Source organism: Henckelia pumila, chromosome 3, assembly GCF_033568475.1.
Source record: "Henckelia pumila isolate YLH828 chromosome 3, ASM3356847v2, whole genome shotgun sequence".
NCBI classification, from domain to species: Eukaryota; Viridiplantae; Streptophyta; class Magnoliopsida; order Lamiales; family Gesneriaceae; genus Henckelia; species Henckelia pumila.
In genome coordinates this window covers 44,965,316-44,991,724 of record NC_133122.1, presented here as the reverse complement: position 1 = coordinate 44,991,724, position 26,409 = coordinate 44,965,316, and the positions used below count along the sequence as shown (strand labels likewise).

Below are 26,409 nucleotides of genomic sequence, written 5' to 3'. Positions count from 1 at the left end.
AAATAAGGAGTCCAATATCGTAGCAGAAGCATGGGCCATGTTGACAGACAAATGAGAATGATAAGTAATATAAAATTGTGAAGATTAATTAATATGTTCTAACAAAATATAATCATAAAGTAAGTTTAGAAAAGTAAGTGATGGTGTAAAAAAATTAAGTGATTTACATTGCAAAATTTTAAAAACTAGAACACGGTAGTGGAACATGTAAATTGGTTTGTAGCATGGTATATGATAATATAGGCTGAAATGAAATCAAAATCATACAACAAACAAGATCTTTATAATAGATCACAAACGTACAGTTAGCTACACAAATGTGTTGTCCACACATGTCTTGTAACATGAGATAACAGAGGTACTACACTCCTTGTTTAGGGAAAACTACACAAAATACAACATATGTGGTGGCCAAAGTAGCATATTTGAATAGCATACATTAATTAGCATCGTCTTTGAAGCTAAATGACCGCAACTTTTTCTCAATTCCGTCATATATTTTTGCAACCCTTAAGGCATTTTGCCTTTGCTCATGTGCCAACTGTATCTGTGCGTCGATAAGTTGCCTCATGGTGTTTGATTCATTGGTTTGACCCGACGTTGAAGTTGCCGTTGAACTAGATCCTTCGCTGTGGGGAGTACAAGGGGCTTGCCTTGATTGACGCTTCGCCATGTGGTTAGCATAAGCCTTCACTGATTCTTCTCTAGTAGGATAAGAACTGTGCAACGAGTATTTGAATCCGACAACTTCGTCTTCTGCTTCCGGCCAACTATTATAAATTCCAGGGTTTCGTCCCTTGAAAACTACATATGTTTTGCCCTGACAGATACAAAAACAAAAGAGAAAATTAATTTGCATACAAGAACTAAATCTCAACGAAAATTGGTTGTATCTGGGAAGTGAAGACATCACCATTTCCGATCACTGCTCCACTTATGTGTATTTGAATCTGCAAAATCACAATAATACTACACTTCCAATATACAAGAATGGTATCAAATTCAATTACAAAAAGAAATGTTCAGGGAATAATGTGCCTCCAGAGATGTGGCTTATATGTGTTCAAGAAACATTAGTGAAGATGTCAATCATTTCGAATATGGACACGCTCATATGGTGGCATGTGATAGGATCTAAAAATTTTATGAAGATGCAAAAATGATGATTCCATAACCATAAATTGTGGAGTATGACATTCACACCCATGGATATCAGTACATCACCTCGAACCTATACATTGGGCATTCGGTCGAAAAAATGGGAAGCTAAACAAATTAATGAACACAAATTTATACCGAGAACGCAAGAAATTTATTTTAAACATATACTGCACAGAATTACGACACAAAAAATACATAAATTACCAACCATTACAGAGGTTGGGATCTCGTATAACTGATAATTTCCAACACCGTGTGCAAATTATATTAAAGCTTACATCAAATTCTTCAATAAAATATGAGATCAACGTAGCCAATGTAGAACCAAATGATTTTACAATATGAAATACCTTCGGGAGGATTTTGTTTCTTGTGTTCTGCTGAATGATAATGACTCTGAAGATGGGAATTTTCCCATCATTGGTGGTTGCGGGATAAACCTCATCTTTACTTGTGTGGTAGAAAGGTTGCCCACGGTAGGTGAGGGCATTTTTGGAAAATATCCTATTATTAATATATATCTCATGGGTTATCCATGTTAGCAAACAAGGATACATATTATTTATTTAACTTTATCATTCATACCAAACAACATATTATATTAATTAATATTTACGTTATCCCTTAATAATCCATCAAATTATCAATCCATCAATTGTCCTATCAAGGTAACCAAACACAGCCAAAGATGATAAATTCTTGGATGAGACAGGTTAAAGGAACGTGGAGATCGACAGGTCGACTTCACATATTGTTTTATTATTAGCTAACTTAATTTGATAAAATTGGCACACATCCTTACAAGTGACATGATTTGAACGACATATGAATTCTAATATAAAATGACATTAATATAAATTAAATTAAAAAATTATTTCATATATTATAATATGAAACTTTCTTGTAAAAGGAACTAAAATTGGGGAAAAAATTACTGATTGAAACTGAACTTCGATAATAACATACATGATTAAAAGAAAAAAAAATCATTTATTGTTATTCACTATCTTTTGAGATGTGATTATATTAAATGATGTACTAAAGTGGGTCCAATTCATAATAAAGAAGATAAGACAACACAAGACGTTACTAACAGATTTAGATATTCTAAGATATCGGTTTTTACTCTTTAACTTCGTCCATAACGAGTACTGGCAAAACAACTTTTGCAGCCAAGTGTTAAAGTAAGAACACAAGAGTGCTTTGAGAAAGTATTGGTGGTTTACAAATGAGAGCTTCACCGTATTTATACTAGTTGATTTCTACAATGACTAAGAACTATTCAATCTGACTGTGAATATCAACTCTCCAAAAAATTCTATCGTATACACAGTCTAGATGCTTCTATCCCGGTGATAGACAAAACCATACGGGGCTGAGCCTCCCCTCACATGACCTACCTCTCACGAGATGCAGTCCAGTGTAAATCATGTATGTGCTAAAACAATAAAACATGGTAGATACAAAGCACATACAATGCAACATATAAAATCATATATCATGCCGGTTATCTCAGTCAGTACTTACGTATCTCTATCACAGTTAGGCAAAATCGTAGTAACACCGCTCTATGGTCCGCGCCTACAAGTCAATATTATCTGAGTCACTACAATTTCTCTAAAAGTCTTAACTACGCTAATAGATACTCCCTAATATTTTTAAGAATCCAAAGTTATACCTGCGTTCGTCGTCAACTTGTTGCTGTCGAAAGTCCAAACTCTTGGACACAGCTCCGCTACGACCGTCGGATCGCCTCGCCAACTCTCTAGGTATGTCTAAAAGCTAGGAAACCGCCCAAAAGCTACTAAGAACCGATCGAAGAGAAGGGAAATGGTGCAAGAAATGAGCTCCTCGGACCCCATATTTATAGCCTACGATCGGAGCGTCCGATCTCGATCCGTGACGTCACCCAGATGACGTCACATTGCTGACGTCACGAAACACCTTGCCACACTACAGATCGGACCATCGGATCTTTAGTTCGGACCCTTCGAACTGTCCTCAAACCGGGACCCTGCGGGCTATTATCTAGTGTTTTAAATCCATTTTCAAACTCCTCAGACCCATATGAAAATTCCTTAATCAATTTTTACCCGATTTTAATCATAATTACCAAGTTAATTACTCATTTTGGGTACGGGTCACTACAATAATAAAGGTAAGAAGTGAATTATAAATAAATAAAAAAATTTATGTGTCAATATTTCAGTGCCATTTCATTTCATACTCTCCTACACTCTCTCCCATCATCCCTCCTACATTTTTAATTTAGGTAAATAAGTAGGCTATACAATCTATTATCCAATTTATTAATTAATACCTCTTTCACATCTTACCTTTGTTATAATAAAAGAATATCTAGTATTTATGAAAATATTAAAATATAATAAAAAATTTTACTTTAATTCAATTTTATTTTAATTAAATGACATTCAGTATTTAATTAAATGATATTCAATACACCGCAATAATAATATAATATCTATGTTTTAATATCCATATGTTAATACGTATGTGTGTATATATATATATATGTTTTATACGTTGATAATGAAAATATTAAAACATTAATTAAAAATAATTAAACATTTATTAAAATAGATTTTTTTATTATATTTAATATTTCCATAAATGCTAGATATTCTTTTATTGTAATAAAGGTAAGATGTGAAAGATAATATTAATTAATAAATTGATAAACCAGTTGCAATCTTCTACTACACTCCCTCCTACCATCTCTCATACGTGTTTAATTTAGATAACTAAATATGCTATACAATCTATTATTCAATTTATCAATTAATATATCTTCCACATTATACCTTTATTACAATAAAAGAATATCTAATATTTATGGAAATATTAAAATATAATAAAAATTTTTACTTTAAATAAATTTTATTTAATTAAATGATATTCAGTAAATCATAGTAATATCTATTTTTTAATATCCATATGCTTATACGTATGTGTATATATATATGTATTATTGATAATGAAAATTTAAAACATTGATTAAAAAATAATTAAACATTGATATTTAAATTCAAATATAGCAAAATAATTATAATTTAATAAGAAATATTTAATTATTGAAATATTGATACATAATAAAATAAATTATTTTATATATACGTATATATTCATATTATTCAGAATAAAAACGTAAAAGATTTATTAAAATTTAAGATAACAAAAATTTTAACAAAATGTAAAAGATTTATTAAAATTTAAGATAACAAAATTTTTAACAAAATGTAAAAGATTTATTAAAATTTAAGATAACAAAAGTTTTAAGAAAACTAACTTCTATTATATTTTGCTATATTTGAATTTAATATCACTGTTTAATTATTTTTTAATCAATGTTTTAATATTTTTATTATCAATAATACATATATATACACATACGTATAAGCATATGAATATTAAAAATATATATTATTCTGATTTATTGAATATCAATTAATTAAATAAAATTTATTTAAAGTAAATTTTTTTATTATATTTTAATATTTCTATAAATATTAGATATTCTTTTATTATAATATAGGTAAGATGTGAAAGACATATTAATTGATAAATTGAATAATAGATTGTATAAAATATTTATTTACCTAAATTAAACATGTAGGAGGGATGATAGGAGAGAGTGTAGGAGATAAACTGAATAATAGATTGTATAGCATACTTATTTACCTAAATTAAACATTTAGAAGGGATGGTAGAAGGGAGTGTAGGAGAGGATTGCAATTTTCTTTACAAGTGGCATGATTTGAACGCCATATGAATTCTAATATAAAATGACACTAAAATAAATTAAATGAAAAAATTATTCATATATTATAAAAGTAAACTTTATTGTAAAAGGAACTAAAATTGGAAGGAAAAAAAACTACGAATTGAAACTGAACTTTGATAACAACATAAATGACTAAAAGCGCAAAATTATTTATCGTTATTCTCTATTTTTTGGGATGTGATTATATTAAATGATGTACTAAAGTTGGTCTCATTCATAATAAAGAAGGTAGGACAACACAAGACATTACTATCAGACTTGGATCTTCTGAGATCATCGACTTTTACTCATTAACTTCGTCCATTGCGAGTACTAGCAAAACAACTTTTGCAAAGATGTGTGTGCAAGTCTTAAACTAAGAACACAAGAGTGCTTTGAAAAAATATTGGTGGGTTACAAATGAAAACTTCATCATATTTATAATAGTTGTTTTCTACAATGAACGACTAAGAACTATTTGGTCCGACCGTGAATATCAGTTATCCAAAAACTTCTACCGTATACACAATCTAGATGCTTCTATCCACGAGATTCTACACAATTCTTACATGTACAAGTGAATTATATACACATTATAAAGAATGTAGAAAGTTTTAGAAGTCACCGAGTCTCCGTAAGGCACTGTACGCTGTATTAATTTATTGAATAATATAATAATAACCTTAAAATTTTTAAATTTCGACCTTTTGGCAATACTTAAGAGAAAACAGTCATTTTGGTCCTCTAAGTTACATTTTTTTTTGTTTTTGGTCATGTATCTATTGAAAGTAGTATAATAGTTCTGTAACTTTACTTTTTATGCTATTTTGGTCCAATTTATACTGGAGTAAATTAATTTGACCGTGAATTAATGACCAGACAGCGGAGTTATTTGACATGACATTATTTTAAATGTGTTGGCCGCCATGTAGACCAACTAACTAATTAATTAACTTGCCAACTGGAAAAATAAAAAAACATGATAAATAATAATAATAATAATAATAATAATAATAATAATAATAATAAATCAATCAAAAACCTTCCACAGTCGGTAGCCCTAAAATTTTAAATCCTCGTTTCTCAACCTCCAAATTCTAATCCACCCATGAACACTTGATCGATGACCCAAATTCAAATTCTAGGTCACACTAGTTTCAGGAAAAAAGAAGGGGAAAAAAAAGAAAGAAGAAAAAGAAGAAGAATTACTCTTATTTGTCGGTCAAATCTTTATTTCCTCTAGGATATTTTTCGAAAAGATTTTTGTTTTTCATGAATTTCAACCAAATTCCAGCTTTGATTTGTTATTTATGGATAGATTAGAAATTAGGGCTTGAGAGATGAGGGTTTCTGGTTCAAGGGCTAAGGATCGTGGAAGAAAGTTTTAATTGATATTATGAGTATTTATCATGTTTTGTTCATTTACCCAGTTGACAAGTTAATTAATTAATTAATATATTATTAGTTAGTCTACATGGCAGCCGACACATATAAAATAATGACATGTCAGATTACTCTGTCGCCTAGTCAGCAATTCACAATCAAATTAATTTATTCTGATGTAAATTGGACCAAAATAGCACAAAAAGTAAAATTACAGGACTATTATACTACTTTCAATAGATATAGGACCTAAAACCAAGATTATCTAACTTATAGGACCAAAATAGTTGTTTTCCCAATACTTAACAAGCTTTGATTATCATGCTGATATGATTCAAAAATCGAGGCGGATACCATTTAATGACGGGATGGATATCAATTAGTTTTCAAACATCAAGGATAAATTATTTATACTAACAAGTTCATAAACAAGAGGAGCGGATACCATACAAAATGTTTGTTCAGGGCCTCAAGCCATGCCTGATAAATACGCCAAACTTGGTAAAAATAAACATTCCAAAACATGTTTTATGTTATAAATCATAAAAGAATAAGAGAGATGAATAGAGAGAATTCATATGAGTCAATAATCATGTGCAATTTTCATTGAACCCAATCACCCCTATTTATATGGAAAGATTACAAGATACAAATTTTTACAAATATTATCTTGACATATTTATCTTGATCACATATCTTTAATAAGATAATCATCTATAATAATAATATATTTATAACACTCCCTCTTAGATGATTATTTGCACAAGCAACCAATTCTTCAAAATCTCCATTTGTCAAGATGGATGTTCGGGACTTCATCGGGACTCGAGTGTTGCCTCGTTAAAACCTTTACAGTAAAACCCCGTGGAAAAAATCTGAACGAAGGAAAAAGAGTACAAAATCATATATTTTCTTTGGATATCTTCCCGTCGATGGATGCGCCTCGTTAAAACCTTATCAGAAAAACCCAATGGGACAAAATCCTAATGAAGAAAAAAAAGTACGACAGTTCGCGATATATGTTAATTGCCTCATTAAAAACCTTGTTATGAAAAACCATGTGGAAAAAATCATAGACAAGGAAAAAAGATTACAACTTTAATTGCTCCCCCTCTTGCAAGCATCACTTTCAATTATTAACTCTTAATATTTCAATTTTATGCACTGATTTGCCAAAAATTGATTCAGATGCTAATTTTGCCATAGGTATGGTACTTCAAGACCAAATATCTTTTTTTCTTCTTCAAGTTGACAAAAACAATATTTTGAGCATCGAATCCTTCGAGAATGTTTCTATATGTATCACCATCAAATCAGTACGTCCATGACAAGTGCAAATATTTTCTCATAATCCACTTGAAATATTTTGAGAAACTTTGCTAAAATTTTCTTATATTGCCACATATCATTGTTATTGAAAGTTCAACAAATTGTAGTTCAAAATAATCATCATTTTGCGTAATAGCAAAACACACGAATGATTATATCATTTCGATCCCAAATAATTTGTGAAATCTCATATTTTAATATACTTGTTATTCTTCAGGAATAACATAATCCAAATTGGATTCATTAAAATAATTGGTCGTTCACGCTTCTAGAGTCCTTTTTCATTTACTTGCAAATAATATAAGATATGGTCCTGCAGGACATCGATTTCATTCATAACGACCAGCCTCCATTATTCTTTTCATATTGAGACATTCACTAATTTTCTTTAAAGGAGTTTCATTACTAAAGACGATTTATATATATTGTTCAACTTGAACATAAATGAAGCTAAACGATCTTATACACAAGATCAAATATATTTGAGATTTAAACTTTGAACACCATGTTCACTTTATATTTCATTGGGATAGATCTCAAAAATATTATTGTATCTTCTAATTCCTCTCCCTAAATGTTGGAAACATTGTTTTACAAGAATAACAAATGAGAATTTCGCGTCATAAAATCTCATTGCTCAAAATAATTGATCATAAGATCCAATTTATTTCCAACATATTTACAATCTCTTCAAGAGATTTATGTAGTACATTTCTCGCACAAACATTAACTTTCAGTACATGACCATTTGACATAATATTTATAATATATCTTTCAGATATCCTCAAATATGACGCATTTATTTTCATGGTTTAGTAGTTGATTGGAGGCAAAATAAATCAACTAAACAAACGTATTTATAATCATAAAAGTGATATGCATGCATGTCCTCTTTTGATCAAGCTTGTCTTGATTATATATTTTGTAAGTTTTTCTCAATACGTATTTTTACAAACATCATGTTGCGATTCGTGGGCCCACGTTATTTATTCATTCCAGAGAATATGTGGACTTCTATAAATTTGAGCTTTTATGACAATGATATCAAATTTGATAATCCAAAAAGAACTCATAAAATCTTCTGGATCTTTGATTCAAAAAACTTCACATATTTATCGATCCAAAAACTTTTGGCTTATTCATCAACATCTTTGTGCATTATCAATAGTTTTTCAACTATTTATATAATTTAAATGCTCAATTCAATCCATTATGTCAAACTCTGAAATTATTTGTATCAATGATACTTTTGGAGCTCTTTAGCTCTTCTAGAAATATTGATTTGTAATATACTATTTAAACCAAATCAATATCTACTAGATTCAAATTTTCATATACATCAATATTGTGTATCACTATTCTATAATATCAAGCACATCATTTTTTTCATCGTCAATCAAACGATCTTCAAGATCTTTCAGATATTCAATCACCATACGATGAAATATATGATTTGGGTAGACATCAACAGTCTCCACAAACTTTTATATCTTACTTGATAGATATCAATAAATCTTTTACGTACTTCAGGTACGATTGTGATACGAGATACCGATGTACGTTTAGTACAATACTTGATTATGACGTATATCTCAATATTTTGTACCGAATTTATAATTCATATCTCGCTTCATACGATATGACATATTCTTCCTTGAAGAATTAAACTACAGCGTATCAACTGTGTTAATTAACACTGTCACATTCTCTTAAAAGAACGGACAACATTAATCAGACATCTTTCATAAATTTTTTTTTCTTGAACAAAATATCATAAATAAGATATTACAAGAATTGAAACTGAAAATTCAAGTGTACCTTTTTTCAAATTCTTGTATGCACCAAATTGAGCTTTTACTTTCAACAATAACATTCGATATATCATGAATATCATTTCACATTGAATTTGTATTCCTACATTTGCAAAACATGTAAGATAATAACATGTGATAAAAATATTTTATCATTCATTTAAAAAGTGATAGCTTAATCAAATGATTTTTAAAAAATTCAAAATTTACATCCACAATCAAAATTGAGAAATTTAAAATCCATAATCAAATTTTATGGAATAAAAATGTAACAACCCAATATATCCTTAAAATATAAAAATTCTCAAATCAGAAAAGTTATCATCAAATTGCATAATCAATATCTCATGCAATATATTGACTAATAGAATAGATTCACAAAATTTGTAAATCTTATTTTATATCATCAAAATAATTTATGTGAATCAAAACACATGATAGAGTTTTCCAAAATTTATTTTAAACAAATACAAACTTAATTTATCAAAAATAAATTAGTTCAATAAATAAATAAAATGACTTGAAGTTAGTCACAAATCAACCCATTGACATCACCATGCATAAGCTAACATCAATCCATCATCGTCGTTGCCCAATATTAGAGCCGTCAATTTGGGTTAGGTCCGCTGGGTTGGCACGGCCCGCCATACAATTTAAGTGGGTTGGGTTGAAATTTTTTCAACCCAACAAAAGGTGGGCCTGGATGGGCCAATCCGCCTAGGCCCGCGACCCGCGTGGGTTGGCTCGCCGCGGGCCTGGGTTGGCCCGCGGGACTGGAAAATTAATAGTTTATTTTTATTTTTATTGTTATATATGTATTTTTTTAATAAAACTTGTGAATTTTTTTGTATTAATTACTTTATATAAAATTTACACACATTAAATCAATAATTAAAATTTTTATTAATATGTCTCTATTAATATTTATTTATGAAATGATATTTATAATTAATTATAATATTATTTATTTATTTTTATTTGTCGTGATCCAACCCATGGGCCGGCCCGCCTAACCCACAACCCATCTTGGGTTGGGTTGGGTTGAGGATTTTCAGCCCGCCAGGATGGTGGGTCGCCCCCCATCGACCCGCCAAAAGGTGAGTTTTTGGTGGGTCGGCCCGCCCCACCATGGGTTGGCCCGTTTGATAGCTCTACCCAATATAGATGATGACCCAATTCATTGGGTTTAACATTTATTTTTGTTTTTCGGTTGATAGTATTGCGATCTTACTACCGCACATTCATAATTTTCAATCAATAGTCTATGCAATTCATCATTGAACATCAAGTCGTTATTCATAAAAATAGTGACAAATAATAGATCATGCTTCTTCTAGAGCATTAAGAACGAATATATGATTTGAATCGATATCAAGTCAATATCTTTTGATATATATATATATATATCATATATTTTATAACATTCTCTTATGAATATTGACAATTTTAGATCATATATCGATATATTTGAGAAATTATACTAAATTTCTCAATTCATAAGATCATCAACAACCAAAAGGGCATTAAATTATATTATTCGAGAATGTTTTCAAATCTTGGATCTTATATTAATATTCTTCATGAATATTATCAAATCTTGCATCTTTTAATTTTATCAACATTTCAATATTGATACACTTTGACATGAGATCTATTTCTTCAATGATATTTATAGATCTTGGATATCATATCATATATCAATCATGATTTCTTTAGTTTCTTGATATACGAAATCATATATCATATCTTTATAATGAATCTATTCATATTCTCATATATTATATTTTATAACTTGAAATATCTTTAGATTCTCAATATATTTTATCTTATATCAGATCTTAATCTTAAATATCTCAATATTCAATATATTATATCATGAATTCATGAATATCTTTCGATATATCAAAATTGTAATCATGGATCTCTCAAAATTCTCAATATATTATATCATGATCATGAATTTATTCAAATTCTCAATATAAAATCAAGTTGTGCTACTTTATAGCCATCAATATATTCATGATATTTCATGGGCACCAATATATCAATTATTTCATTGTGCTACTTATAGAGCACCAATGAACATCTCTCAGAAATCGAGTATTGACAACACGTTGTGCTATTCCAATAGCATCAATAAAATGAGAAATATTTTCATTCTCAGTTGATTACAGCATCGTGCTCATAACGTGTTATAAATCATAAAAGAATAAGAGAGATGAATAGATCATAACAGAATAAAAGAGATGAATAGAGAGAATTCATTAGAGAAAATAGAATTTATGTGACGACCCGAGTTCCAATCTCTCAATAAACATTAATCAACAATAATAGACAACAATCAATGTCTAAACAAAAGAATAAAAAAAAAATTTATTTTTTAAAATGGATTGCCCTGCGCACGCGCGGGCATCACCCCTCGCGCGCGCGCAAGCCAATGGGACCGAGGCCCCCTGGCTTGGCCCGTGCGCGAGCGAGCAGTAGCTCGCCCGCGCGCAGGCCAATCGGCCAGAAACTTGGCTGCACTCTGCTGCTGTTCAAAAACTGAATTCATGCATCCCTTTGATTCAAGATCATCTCCTACCAAGGTATAGACATGGTATAGTCAATAGCAACATCTGTCATGCTATACAAGGAATACAATTAGATCACTCCAAGGCCTTCAAACATAACCAAGATGTATCAAGATACACAAGAATCTATATACAATTCAAGTTCAAGATACATCATATTGTTTTCAAAGGATTTACAACATCTTACATGTTCTAAATACAAAAACAAGATCATAATATCATCATCAACAAGTCTTGATACCATAACTATAACATGATTATGTTCAAGGCTCAAATATACATCATGAAAGCTCATACAACTTCTAACTCGGATCATCACGCTATGTTCAACTCATCCCTTGTTTGTTAAGCACGCCTTTGCCCGGTTCCACTCCCTCATATTGCAATGACACATACAACAAAACAATAGCCGGATAACTCCGGTGAGAAATAGATTTCCCAGTAAAAGTGACTAAACATGCATAACAAACATATATCAAGATCATGATATAAAGGTAAATACAATGCATGTTTTCAAAACAAGGTTCATTTCGTCCTTCGTCGTTTGGGATCCCGAGAAGTAGATATCATAACTAATCCATCGACTCTCCCGATCGAGGTGGGGTTACTTATCTTTCTTTTCTAGACTTTGAAGCAATCATATATGCAAATCAGACGCTAGGCTAAAACAACCACCCAGGCCATACATATACGATTCCACAAATCGTCTATTCGAACGTTTCCGTTCATTTCAAAATCAAGGAATAAGTCTTCAAGATGAATGCAACCTATATCATCATCAAGGCATTCATAACATCAAACACTTATTCAACAACTCAAATGAAAACACATAAGAGCAATTAAGCAAACAAGTATGTGATTTAAGGGAACTCGATACAAACCATCTCGAGTTGTAATCCCAATCAATTAATAGTCCACTTTTACCTTTCAAATATGGTGTTTAGGATGTCTTCTAACTTGTTCTAGCTTGTCCAAATCTGTACCATCCAACCCCCAAATCTATATCAAAAATCTACTCAATCTTCAAACAAACTTCAAGGCAAAACTCTACCAACCTTGTGCTTTCTTCTATTGGTTTCAGAGGCGATGTTTTCAAGCTCAATGTGTCCTGTTTATACACTGAAAACATAGCATACAACCAAGGAAATATCAGCTATGATACACCTCAATAGCAGCTCAAGCACAAGCTAGCAAAACATTGCAAATCAAGAGTTTGACGGCATATCGGTATAACTCGGCGATCCCGAACGCAACTCTAACAAGTCTATATTCATATCAGCTATATACCAATCCAAAACCCAACATATCAGCAGGTATAAAAGTCGAATAATAGCTGAGAAAACATAAGAACCAATCCACAATCCATTCTTGAACCCAACTTCAATAACACAAGATATAAAAGCTTATCAACACCAATTCAACCATAATTCTGATATCTGTCATTTTTGAAATCTCAAACCTTGATGAACAAAGAATAAACTTACATCAAATCGAAGGTCGTCTTGCGAGGATTCCAGAACATCTTTCGGAATCGAAATCGGATATCCGTAGCTCAAGATATATGCATTTGAAGAAGAAGATTGAAAGTTGGAATTCTGCTCTCGGTTTCTTCCTTCTAACTTTGAGAAATCTGATGGAATAATCATATACACGTGAATGAGTTTACAAAATCACACGTGTCCTGGTCATTTTCAAAATTTTGCACTTTGGTCCCTCAACTATGCAATAATTGCAATTCAGTCCTCCATTTCTCTTTTCATTCAATTTCAATCCTAATCAATTTAAGAATATTAGAATTTAAATCAAAACTCCAAATATTCCCAAATTAAATATACTCGAATTAAAATTAAATATTTTCGGGCGTTACAATTTATATGAGTCAATACTCAGGTGCAATTTTTATTGAACGCAATCACCCCTATTTATAGGAAAAGATTACAAGATACAAATTTTTACAAATATTATTTTGACATATTTATCTTGATCACATATCTTTAATAAGATAATCATCTATAATAATAATAATATATTTATAACATTTTAGATGTTTTGATTTTTATTACACAAACATTTAATTTTGCATTCGATTCACCACTGAAATGTATTTTTATGTCCTTGTTCATTTTTTTTTGTTTTAAATATGCGATAGCTTAGAAAATCAAAACAAATAAATTTTTAATAAAAGTTCGAGCTTAAAATAATAAAAAAATATCCACGGTCGGGCTTTTTAATTCTATATATAAAATATTTGTGCAGACAAATCTATATACCGAATAACAATAAATTATATTTCTCATATGATTTTTAAGACATTTTCATCATCCTATTATTTTTTTTTTGACAAATCATCATCATATTATTATTTGTACATTTGTGTTTGGTTGGCAGGATAAAAAATGGATTAGTTGATTATCACACGTTATCATGTGTTTGATACAAAGTTTGTGCATTTTGAATTATCTCATTGGCCCTCATAGGGCCTGCACTATGCATACTACTTTCAATCAATGGGTTACTTCATCACCTTGGGGGTAGTGTGATTATTTACCCACCCCAATGATTATTGTTTTGTGATAAGATAAAAAATACGAGGAAGGACAGTGTAACGTCCCAATCTCTGTATCGGAACGTTACTCAAAACATTTATACTTAAAAATTTGAAGAATTAAAAATCTTGCGGAAGCATCATTTTCTTTATTAAATAAGAGTATTAAAAATTGCACAAAATAATGAAATAAACATTCAAAAAGACTTTGCCAAATATGACCATCAACTTAAAAATCAAAACTTGTTTTTCCTTCATCAACATAAATTTTTTTGATCAACTCTCATTCATAAGCCTCGCACTCATGCATCGCCCGCTGGACCGACCCCTGCCTCCTTTTCATGTCCATCAACATAATCATCGATGAAGGTATCGATATACTCGTTACCTGCATCATTCAAGTCTAGTGATTCTAAAGACTCAGCAAAAATAATGCATAAAAATGATTTTTCTAAAACTTTAAGTGAAAAAAGCATTAACATAGACTTTCATGCAAAACTTAACATGAATGTATCTTCATGTAACCATAACGTAAAACATTTGGAGGTGATAAAGTATGTGTATTGTGGTAACCGTCATAATGAGTCATTCATAGTTTTCTGTTATACAACAAGCATATGGCATTATGCCCGGAGCTCATCTCGAAGTGCATATCTCGTATAATCATCCCATGAGCCATGTTTGGATAGCCGCTCCGAAGCTCATCTCGAAGTGCATACCCCGTATAATCACCACAAGACGCATAAATCGTCAAAATATTTTTCATGTATCATTTCCTTCTCGTGATGTTAACATGCGTAAATTACTTGAAAACATTTCATGAGAAATTAACTTTAATGAGAAAAGCACATAAACATGCAATACATAACTTAATCGATCTACGTGAGGCATTTCGTCTGTCACGGACATCGAAAACTCGAAATTTTTTCATAAACATTCTTAAAAACAATTAAAATACTTTAGAATATCATAAACATGATTTTTAGGACCCAAAAAGGTAAAAAAATGGGGGTTGGAATTCGAACTGGATGCGCGGGCGCGCGGGGTACCGCGCGGCCGCGATTTTGCCTCTAATCGCTTCGATCCGACTTTTTATCAATTCTAAAATATTTTGGAACATTTTTCCCATCAAAATACCATCCAACACCATAAAAACTTCAAAAGATTCAAACAAAAAACGCTCAACCATTCAAAGATTTGAACTAAAAATCCCCTTCAACCTTTCAACCAAAAATTCTGATTTCTTGCTTCAAAATCACATAAACCATGATAAAATTGAACCGAAAACATCAGGAATGTTTCACGTATCACAATTAAGCAACATACTCATGAATTTTCATGAATCATGCATAAATCATCAATCAATCGCAAAAGAGTTTACCTTGAAAATACATATATATACTCTTGAATGGGTTTCAAAATCAGTAAAAACTTGTCTGAAGCGATTGCTTGGAATTAACCTGGACGAAAGAATGATCTAGCATAGAGAAGCGAAGAACCCTAGCCTTGGATGCAGCGTTTGAAACGTGAGAGGGGATTTGGGGGAGAAATGAAAGCGTTGTAAATGAGATTTAAGAAAGAATTTGAACGCTTATTAAATTTAGTGACTAATCGATTCCCAACACGGCCCATTAGTTACAATTAAAAGTTTTAAAAACTCTACTCTCCCAATTAATAAAATACACTGCATCAACTTAAATTTTATTTAAATAAAATATTTTTTCTTAACTCGCTCAAAGGCCAGTTTCGTCCTACTGTCCAGAATTAAATACCAAACCTGAAAACTTTAAAAAAATTAACATCATAACACATAAAATTTTAGACATGAAAATAAAACACAAAATTAAACATAACAATTAAGTTTTGTAAATAACATGCATTAAATCATATATTTTAAATTAGTTTATCGTGATTAAACTAGTAGACTTTTTGGATCTTACAGACAACATATGTGATTCTGGTTAATTTAGAGAAATTTTCTATTGCTGTATAATATCACAAAAGAGCACGAAAGGTAATGATACATATGCTAATAAAAATGAAGTGGCATGATGAATTCACGCATATAAAATACGAAATGAAATGGCACTGAATCGAATAGAGGAGAATGGGAGCATATGTTATATTTCACTCGGAGAAGTTTCAAAATGCTTGATGTTCCAGGGAAATGGAGAGTTTGGGAGGGAACTCTATTTTTCACTACATGCAAGGCTCTCTCCCAGACCTTAGCTACATTTGAGTCAACTACTTACATCTCTCCTTCCAAGTACAAATCTTGAAGTACCTCCAGCTTGGCAACTTCACAACTTTCAACTTGAACCATTCTCGCCGAAAACAACATTATGTCGTCAATCACCCCAAATGAGTTGGAAAATATATTTGCTAGCTTGCGCATTGATCAAGTTGTTGCTTTGCTTCATGAGCATTTCCTCTTGGGCACATAAGTCACCCTCCTTTGAAGTAAGAGAAAGAAGGTTCAATAAATAGAAGTCCTGTTTTAGAGAGAACTGAAGGACTTACTACATTCTTTGATCCAACCAAGCCAAATACATTCTTCCGGGAATGGAGAAATACAAACTTATTTCAAAAAAAAGCAATAACAATAGAAAGAGCACACACACAAACATGTATGTTTTATTAGTCTCCATTATACTCCATTTGAAATGAAAATCTCAGGTATCCCGTGTAACTTAGGATGCCAAAGACGGATGATCTGGAAAAGACAAGCATATAGCTGATATAATATGGTACAAACTTCACAAAGAACCACGGAATAAGATAAACTTACAAGAATAGAGTATGCATGAGCGAGAGAGAGCAAAGTTGGATACAAATCAATAACAGCTAAAGCAACGTCCTCTGTTACATGTGGAACCTGCAATAATAAAATAATATCAAATACCATTTATTTTTTGGCTTTAGTAAGGCAATCATGTAAGGCCAACATCCCTCTTAAAATCTCTCTTTTTTGGACAGGTGTACATCTCAACGCCCCATAAACTCCCCCAACCCCACAACAAAAAAAACTATCAGCACCACGACTAGTGACAGGTGGCTTTTAGGAGAAAAAAAACATCTTTTGAAGTTGTCAGCGGCAGTAAAACAGAACTTAACAAAACCCCACCATCTAGAAGTATGTGGTAAGTATCAAGCATCTCATCATTCAATTATAAAATCAAGCATTCCAGGATCAAAAGGTAAAAATGGATGCATGAAGAGAAAGGAAAGTGTGACAAAGGGCAGAATGGTAAGTACCAAAATGATATAAATACAGTTGAACAGTAATAGACAATTTTGCTAGTTTTACTGTCAACCAAGCGATACAAATGTAGATGCTTCACGCAATAACCAAACACGCACAACTCTGAAAACCCCCCTAAAATTTTCGATCAATTTTGGAATTATTATACCTGCATGAGTTGGACAGCAAATACATCACTGACTCTCATTTTATCCAACTCTTCACATCTTTTGATAAATTCATCAAAGGGCGGGCAGAAGCCGGGATTCTTTAGCTCTGGATCCAGAGATCTGTAGTATTGGTTTATAGCTTGAGTAAGAAAACCATATTTTCTTAACGTATCTGCCAAGCCACTGGTTCTTTGAACGTCAAATCCCTCCAAGATCTCTGTTGTAAAGCAACTGTACAAGTAAACAAGATTACCGATATAATATAGGCAAAAAATATGATGCACCTTATCGACCCAATCAATTAGAGACAGCTACAATGGATCAGTATGGAGAAATGGGAAAGGTCATGGCTGAAGACAGAAGAATTCATTCATGTACAAATAATGTGTCAGATCCAGTAATTAAGCATCTCAATTCTCAATGCAGCATAACTTACGCCGTTTTGATGCTTTCAGCTGCCTCAGAAGAATTTGGATCACCTTCCAACAGATATATCATCTTCTTCAGCCCACACCTCTTTCATTGATCCATCAAATTTATGAGAGAAAAGATAGAGATAATAATGATCTACCGTCCAGTAGTCGAAGCTAGGATAGCATATATTGACCAAAGTTGTTTAAAGGAGACAGAAAGAAATGGGAAAAATAAATGTCAACCAAAAATGATAAAAACGAATATATCCAATTTCTGTCAACACAAGCAAACCAACAGTACAACGCACTATTACATGCCTTAAATAATCATTTAGCCTTTACAAGGTCATTAGTGTATCTCTTCTAAATTGGAAAATGATTGAATTCAAATGTGCAGTTTAAATGAAATTCAAGCTGAGGCAGTATTAACTGGTTTATATTGTACCATAAAAATATAACTGGAATCAAAATGTGCATCAGTGTCCCAAAAACAAGGCAACTTCCACCAAAAATAGTTGAGTGAGGTAAGATTGCAATAGATCAAATAGGAAGGGTACAAACCTAAAACTCCTCAAAATTTAATATTTTTCTCTCATAGTGGAGCATTCAACAAGAGCACAGAACATGAAAACTCAAAAGGATTCAAAAAATACCAATAGTCGCAGTTTCTGATCTTTATATCTGTTATCCCTGATTGAGTGGCGCAAATCATCCACCTTCTTCCTTTCAACAATAAAGTCAAGAACATATTCACTGTGAATATACTTATGGCGAGCTATCCAAATGCAATCACCAACAGGCAATCTTCTAATCTGTTTAAGGGTCAAAAAAGTTAAATCCCAAAGTTCTTTCGGATCTTTCCATTCTGATAAGGGATACATGCATCCACGTCAATCAAGGTAAAAACAATGAGATTCTAACTAAAAGCTACTACCTATGGCAGCAAGAATTCTGATCAAAGAGAACTAATTCGCCGCACTTGGCCGCCCTGCTAAGGGAAGGTGTATGAAGAAAAAAAAGCTAGGATGTTGCTGACCTCTATTTTAATCTGAAATTGGGAACATATGCCATCAATGATTTTCCTTGAACGAGACCTGTACATAACGTGAAAACCATCATATTCCGAAGGTGGAAAGGTGGTAGCTTCATAAATCAGAGATGATACAGGACCAGTCCAAAAAAATAGTTTATGTGATGTAACAAAGAATACTGCAGCTATGTTTGCATTACAATTATTTGCATGAGGGGAAAAACAAAAGAATATCACAAAATTTGTCCTCATCACAAAATTGAGTCGACACATTAAAACATCAGATTATATAGTTACAAAGAAAACAGGATAAGGTGCTTTTGGTTAGGCTTTCAACCATACTCAACTCAAATGTTTTCAGAAATTTTTTTTAATTCATTTTGAGACTATGCACCTGAGTGGTATAAATGCCACGGTAAGGTAAAAGAAATTAATTATGTACTTATTATGCTTTGGATAGTTGATTTGAAACGTGAAATAATTAGTGTAAAGTTTGAAAAAACTTAAATGGAGGAGAATGTTAGAGATCTTCATACAAAAAATTTTCAACTCAAGAGACCAAGTAAATACATCATATAATTTAACTTGATCACTGCCAAACAAATGCATTTTTCATCTTTACTGTTTTCATCTATGCACATTTAAGTTATGACCAGAAAGGGGATGGTGCTAACTGCTAAGTAAAAAAAAATTATACAATCATTTTCGGGAATGCCATTTCCATTCAATGTTTACCACCAGGTGAAAGTTCTTAGTGAACTTCAGACAGAACACAGAATCATAAAAATTTCCCACCTGATATTACCACCATGAATTTCAATGGAAAATCACCCACCAATTCAAACCCAATCAGAGCTATAATAATGAACAAATTAAAGTCTTCATCAATGTGATGCAATAACTAGGTATATTCTGGTGGTCAAGTGTTTGCTTTATTTTTCCTTAGAAAAATCACCAAAAATATGCTAGGAGCAGCAAGTACGAAAAAGATAAATAAATATCAAGCATGGTTTTAGAAGAAATCCTCAGGTATAAGTTCTTGTAAACACAATTAGACAAATATCCAGTTATAAATGTATAGAAGGGTAAAAAGACCAACTGATTACAAGGTCCACGGTAAGAGTTCACAAGTTATGCTCAATCCTAACAGGATTTCCTTACCATAAAACCATATCAAATACCAAGATAGGGTTTGTCACGGTACTCACCCTTGTGTGGCAAATTGCTCACGATTATCCAATATCAAGACCACTTCATAAGCATCCCCAAATTTCTCTCCAAATGTCAAAGGAGGCACTGCCAAGGTGTTTGGCTTAGATTCTAATCCTTGAACATTGAGCTTGTTAATTGCATGATCCTGAACCTTCGAGAGAGTAAAATTGTGAACAAAATATCCTACAAATTGAAAAGAATTTACAAAACACCCAACTCAACGACACAAATTATTGTATCAAAAACTTTTCTACATTCCAAGAACTCAATCTAGCAACTTTATATGGTGATTTGCAATTATGAATAAAAATTTGAGTCACAAACATATGATACCATTAAAAAAATTTCAGCGTGGAGAGTAATGGCACGACAGAGCACTAAATAAATTAATCAGGAAAGAGAACAGATGTGGTGATTATACAAATCCGAATAAATCTAGAATGACCAAACTTTCAAATACGCAGATGATAGGCTTGATAAAACTTTACCTTACACTCAATTCTTGGACAAGGCGGGTAAGGAAATGTGGGGTATAGGTCGATTTTCCATATGAAACTGTAATTTTCATTTGTTTTATGATTAGCTAACTTAATACACGAAGGATAAGAAAATAAGATAGAGAATAAATGGACTACTATCTTAGATGACATTCTAAGTTCCTTTGAGTCTTGTTGCTATCGACCTGATTAACTGCTCCATTTGAGAAAAGGTTCGAACAGAGTGATCATGTTTTCATTCCACTTCTCCACTGTTAATCCTCTCGCCCCTTTCTTAGCAAACAAATTACCACATCCCATTAACCTATCCCTTCACACCTCATATTGGCCAATGCAAACGTGAATATCGTAGTTCAAACTAAATGAACGCTTACTGTTGATGAGCAAGCTTTCAGAGTATGAGTGTTACGCCCAAGATCATGAACAATTGATGACTTCTGATTACTAGATGTAGAAATTGTACGTGGTTCTACATTCTCACTTGCACAAAAGCCAGCTCGACCTGCAATAAAAAAGCTATTGCCATGAAAAAGTTTTTTGAGCATTAATCACCAAAGTGTTCCTCTTGAGAATAACAAGGCAGGGACAATGAGAATTCTACCAACTTTATGATGGCACGAGGATAATGCAGCAGAATAATGATAAATATATTTTAGCATGAGATTCAGATATCAAACCATAAATTTCGTCTTCTCGCAGGCTACAAAGAACAGTTGGCCATAGTGAGGAGATATCCTTTCTTTGGGATGTTTCTGTAACTTCAGAATAAGCACGGCTAATTTGTTGCTGAGAAAATCCCATGCCAAGAAACTGCCATAGAAAGACCACGAATCATGTAAAAGCACGAATACATGAAAGAAAAGACATGAAAAAAGGGCATATAACAGCAAATCCAAAACATCCTACTTATAATAACATACACCAACATTCGGGAAGTATACATCTTGGAGTGACCAAAAACTAAAAACTTAGAATTTAAAGCTTTAATTGTATGTCACAAAAAGAACTAACGTGACTAATACATCATTAAGGACTAAAACTGCTGGAAAAGTTACCAACAACCAAAAACTTGCCAAACTTACATCTTAAAACACAAACCTTCTCAAGATATTCAGGTGGAACATGTAATATCTTCTGTTTCTTCAAATTGGTTGATGGCTGCACCACTTTTTCACATGAAGCAACAATATCACACTCTGAAGCTGGCAAGTCTTCAACTCTCAACAAATCATTTTGGTTTAGATTTGAATGCTTTTCCAAACTATGCAAACTTTTATTTGGATCAGTAAGTCCAGATCTTAAAAGGCATTCACGTGCAACCTCCTTCCCTTCTTCTGTCAACATATACCTGCATTTGTTGTCATAAGAAATACACAACTGTTGCTTGCAACAAAATTATCTTTAGAATCTACATTCTAATTAAATCCTCCAGAAATCTGCTTTTATTAAAAAAAGATACTGAGCATGAAATTAGATGTGCTACTACCTCCACTTATCACACAGTTTATAAATTTATCTTAAAAAGAATAATCAATTTCGGCGTAAATATCAACAATTCAAAAGTCAAATATCATTCAAATATTTTATATCATCAGATCTAAATGAAAGCTACCATTAGCAAATACGTAGTGAGACAACATGAAGCTTGTTAAATCTTTTTGGTATGAAATTTATAAGGCATTTCTGCGGTTCTGCCAGTCAAGAATTATAAAAGTTTTTGCTTTTTTTTAATTTTATAGAAGCCCTTGATTTCAACTAGAATGACAACATAGAAATATTTTTTTATAAGAAGACAACATAGAAATATGAATGACTTGTCAACCCAAAATGATTATGATTCAAACAAATCAATATCGGTTACCAGATGCTCTCTATGTTTTCCTCGTGCCTCTAAGTATATTTTTATGGGTTACAGTTTACCATATGTTTGATCATTGGGTCTGGTGACTCTGGTTCCGCAAATAATCAAATAGAACAGAACAGTAAAGCTCTCTTAGTTTTAGTGGATGTTAAGAATTGATAATAATGGAAGAAGCTATAGTTTTTCAAACTAGCTCCACGAGAGTTTGAGATTTCAAACAAATACTAGCCAGATAATCATGCATATGGTGGTGTAACTGTAATTCCTTTCCCTTCATTTCTCTCGTATCCACTCTACACCAAAACAAAACAGTTTAAACACCCTATATGGTTCAGTGCTGAGCATCCTAAAGGGGTAAATTTAAAAGCAATTAAGCATACTTGGCCGGGCAGCTCGACTTGACCACAAGCCCTCTAGTTATTAATGTCTTCATGCAACTCCATCCGCTGTACCAGTCCCTTGGTGAGCTTCCAAAATGTCCCCCTTTCCCTTTTGCTTTTTCAGGCCTAGAAGCATGAAAGAAGATCAAATCAAACCAATCAAACTAACCTGATACCAGGTTCATTTAGAATAAAAACAGCTAAATTACGCTATGGGCACACGAGACAATCCACTTGTTTCGGCTGCATCAATAAGCTCTTTCTTATGCATATATTCAGCACCATTTTCAGTCCCCCTAACAACATAAACATAAATAAAAGAAATAATATAATGATGATGATGTAATAAAGAACAAGTTACAGAATAAAGAAAGAATAATACAATCCGAAGATGATAGGGTAAAAGTCATAAGACCTAAAAGAAATGTTAAAACTGAAACTCAAACTATTACCTGTAAAGTGAAATGAGCAGAGCATAGGCAACTGAATTCTTTTGGGGTACATATCGCCTAGGGCCCTTGTTTTTATTTCCTACAAGCATTAGACATTTGACTTATAGATAGATAAGAATGCGTAAGAAAATTCTACACTTCAATCATTGTAATCAACTATTCGACTTTTTGTGTGTCTGTGTGTTTGAAGTTACCCCTTATGTTCAAGTCATCCTCGGGAGGATCAGAATCTGCCTCAAAAAAACCTTTCGTTTGCTTCAAAATCCATTTACCTACACCCCTACAATAGCATTGAAAGGAAGTATTTTTTTATTATTTTTTCATTTTTTTTACTATGACAGAAAGCAATTGCGTGGATAGAGTTGGCATTGCTCCAAACGAAAAAGGCGTGATGAGAAAGATTTATTACTGAAATTTTACAGTGCAAAAACACCAGTTTAAAATTTTCCCCTGTTCGAGTTACGACATTTATGCTCCATTCAAACTGGAGTCCTGGATGTAACAACGGAAAATGAAAAAGGAAAACTGGATTCAATTTTTTGCATTTTCAATTGTAGCAAGATAAGTCATACATGAAATTTTTTTAATAACATGTTTTTTCAGCAATAGACCACATTCTATTGAAACTGGGATTGACAAAAGAGACTCGAGTATATAAAAGCTTCAGTTCCTTGATTTCAAACACAGTGTACATATAATTTACTATCAGGGAGAAAACTGAAGCCATACATATAAAAAAAATTTGTAGAAAATGAAACCTTGCGTAACCCACGATCACCTGTGGACTTCCACAAGGTACTCCGCATTGGCATAATTTACAGAAAACGTACATTTGAAACTAAAAATAATAACTTTCGTCATATTCTGAAGCCCTCTAACAGAATCAAAGAAATTCAATGCCCGGATGAAAACTCCCCACCGAAAAGGCTTCACTTTTCCAGAGCCAAACCACGACAAAGCACAAAACAACTGATTATCCAGCATATTAAAAAAAAATTAAAACGCAGATCTTCGAGGGCATTTCACTCACTTGATTTGCGACAAGTCCTTTAGGGTTTTCAGCGGGTGTTTACAGTTGCAAACATTGGAATAAGCCTTGTATAGAGTCGAGTCCACATTGTCGGAAATTCCCTTGGCACCGTGCGCCATTTCGTTTCGCTTGTTCCACATATACGCCGCCAGTTGCTCGTTTTCTGAGCATGCAACTTGCTTCAGATTCTCCATGTTCTTGGAGGTTTTCTGGCGCCGGGAGGGATTTTGTTTTGTTTGAATTCGACTATGCCTGTTGCTGAAGCTGCGGAAATTTCATTTCTGCCCCAGATTTCTATTCAATTTTCAAATTTATCCACTAATTTCTTCAATGGAATTATGGAACTCGAGACCTAGAAATTGAGCTGTAGCTAGTGGTGCAAACGAGTCGAGCAACCCGTGAGCAACTCGTGAGTAGCTCGATTAAAATTTGACTCGAACTCGAGTAGATCGAGCATACAATCGAGCTCGAGCTCGAGCTTCAAATATATGCGAGCTGCTCGATAACACATAACACACATATATAAAATATAATATAAATATAATGTACATAATATTTTATTTATTTATTTATTCATATATTTTGTATTTATAAATAAATATATATATATTTATTTATAATTTTCGAGCTCGAGCTCAAGTACGAAACTAACTACTCGATTGAGCTCGAGCTCGAGTAGTGTGCTACTCGGGCTCAGCTCGGCTCGATTGCACCCCTAGCTGTAGTTAATCGATTGAATTTGCGACTTTTTCGAGTCAATTCAATAAATATTTTATTTATATTCAAGGTTATTAGATTCGAGTCAAACTCGAAATATTCAATTTTTAAAAATCGAATTCAAGATAAAATTATTTTATTCAATAATTCATCTATCGCTTGCAAATTTTAATAAATTTATTAATATAATATAATTAGTATTAGTATTTTTTAAATTAGTATTAGTATATGTTACTTAAATATACCTATATTTTGAACATTTTCGACATTTCGAGCTTTTGAACTTAATATTTGAGAAATTGTTTGAATATCTCACAAATAAATTCGAACATTTCGAGCTGAGTTCAAACAAAAAAAATGTAAAATTTTCAAGTTTCAAATTGAGATAAAATCAAACTTAAATATACTTATTTTGATATGAATTCTAACTTCCAATTTTTATTACTATTTGATTCAATTCAATGCGTTTACCCTCTATGCCCAACACTACTGATAATAATATTGGTGAAAAATACACACATTATTTTGTATGTCTAAAAGATAAGTTTTTTATACTTAATTGTTTTTAAGTGCAAGATTTTAAGTAGGACTATGTATATGCTCCTCGTTTACACAATATAATAGATGAATATAATAGATGAATATAATAGATGATGATGATGATGATGATGATGATGATGATGGTGATGATGATGATGATGATTATTATTATTATTATACTATATTAAAATAGATGAGAACCTTATACTAACGGTTATGATGTGTCAAATCACATTTTATCTAACATCATAATCTTATTTTCTCTTTATCTTATTTTTCAAAT

At 32.1% G+C, this 26,409-nt stretch overlaps 1 protein-coding gene across 3 annotated transcripts; it reads right to left on the bottom strand.

Annotated features, from left to right (window-relative positions):
• Positions 1–16,639: 16,639 nt before the first annotated feature.
• On the bottom strand, positions 16,640–25,118 carry LOC140886705 (crossover junction endonuclease MUS81). 3 transcript variants are annotated; one of them, XM_073293427.1, is made up of 15 exons: positions 24,870–25,118; positions 24,034–24,119; positions 23,840–23,918; positions 23,597–23,683; positions 23,388–23,513; positions 22,245–22,494; positions 21,824–21,956; positions 21,521–21,648; positions 20,646–20,800; positions 19,444–19,501; positions 19,061–19,219; positions 18,431–18,510; positions 17,994–18,225; positions 17,372–17,458; positions 16,640–17,036 (listed from the first exon to the last, which is right to left on the bottom strand). In XM_073293427.1, exons 1-15 carry the CDS (start codon positions 25,061–25,063, stop codon positions 16,932–16,934), a joined length of 1,959 nt encoding a protein of 652 aa, XP_073149528.1. In that variant the 5' UTR covers positions 25,064–25,118; the 3' UTR covers positions 16,640–16,931. The 3 variants fall into 3 exon arrangements, with proteins under 3 accessions (XP_073149528.1, XP_073149529.1, XP_073149530.1); XM_073293428.1 differs by having other exon boundaries at positions 16,640–17,033; XM_073293429.1 differs by having other exon boundaries at positions 20,646–20,794.
• Between the last annotated feature and the right edge of the window lie 1,291 nt (positions 25,119–26,409).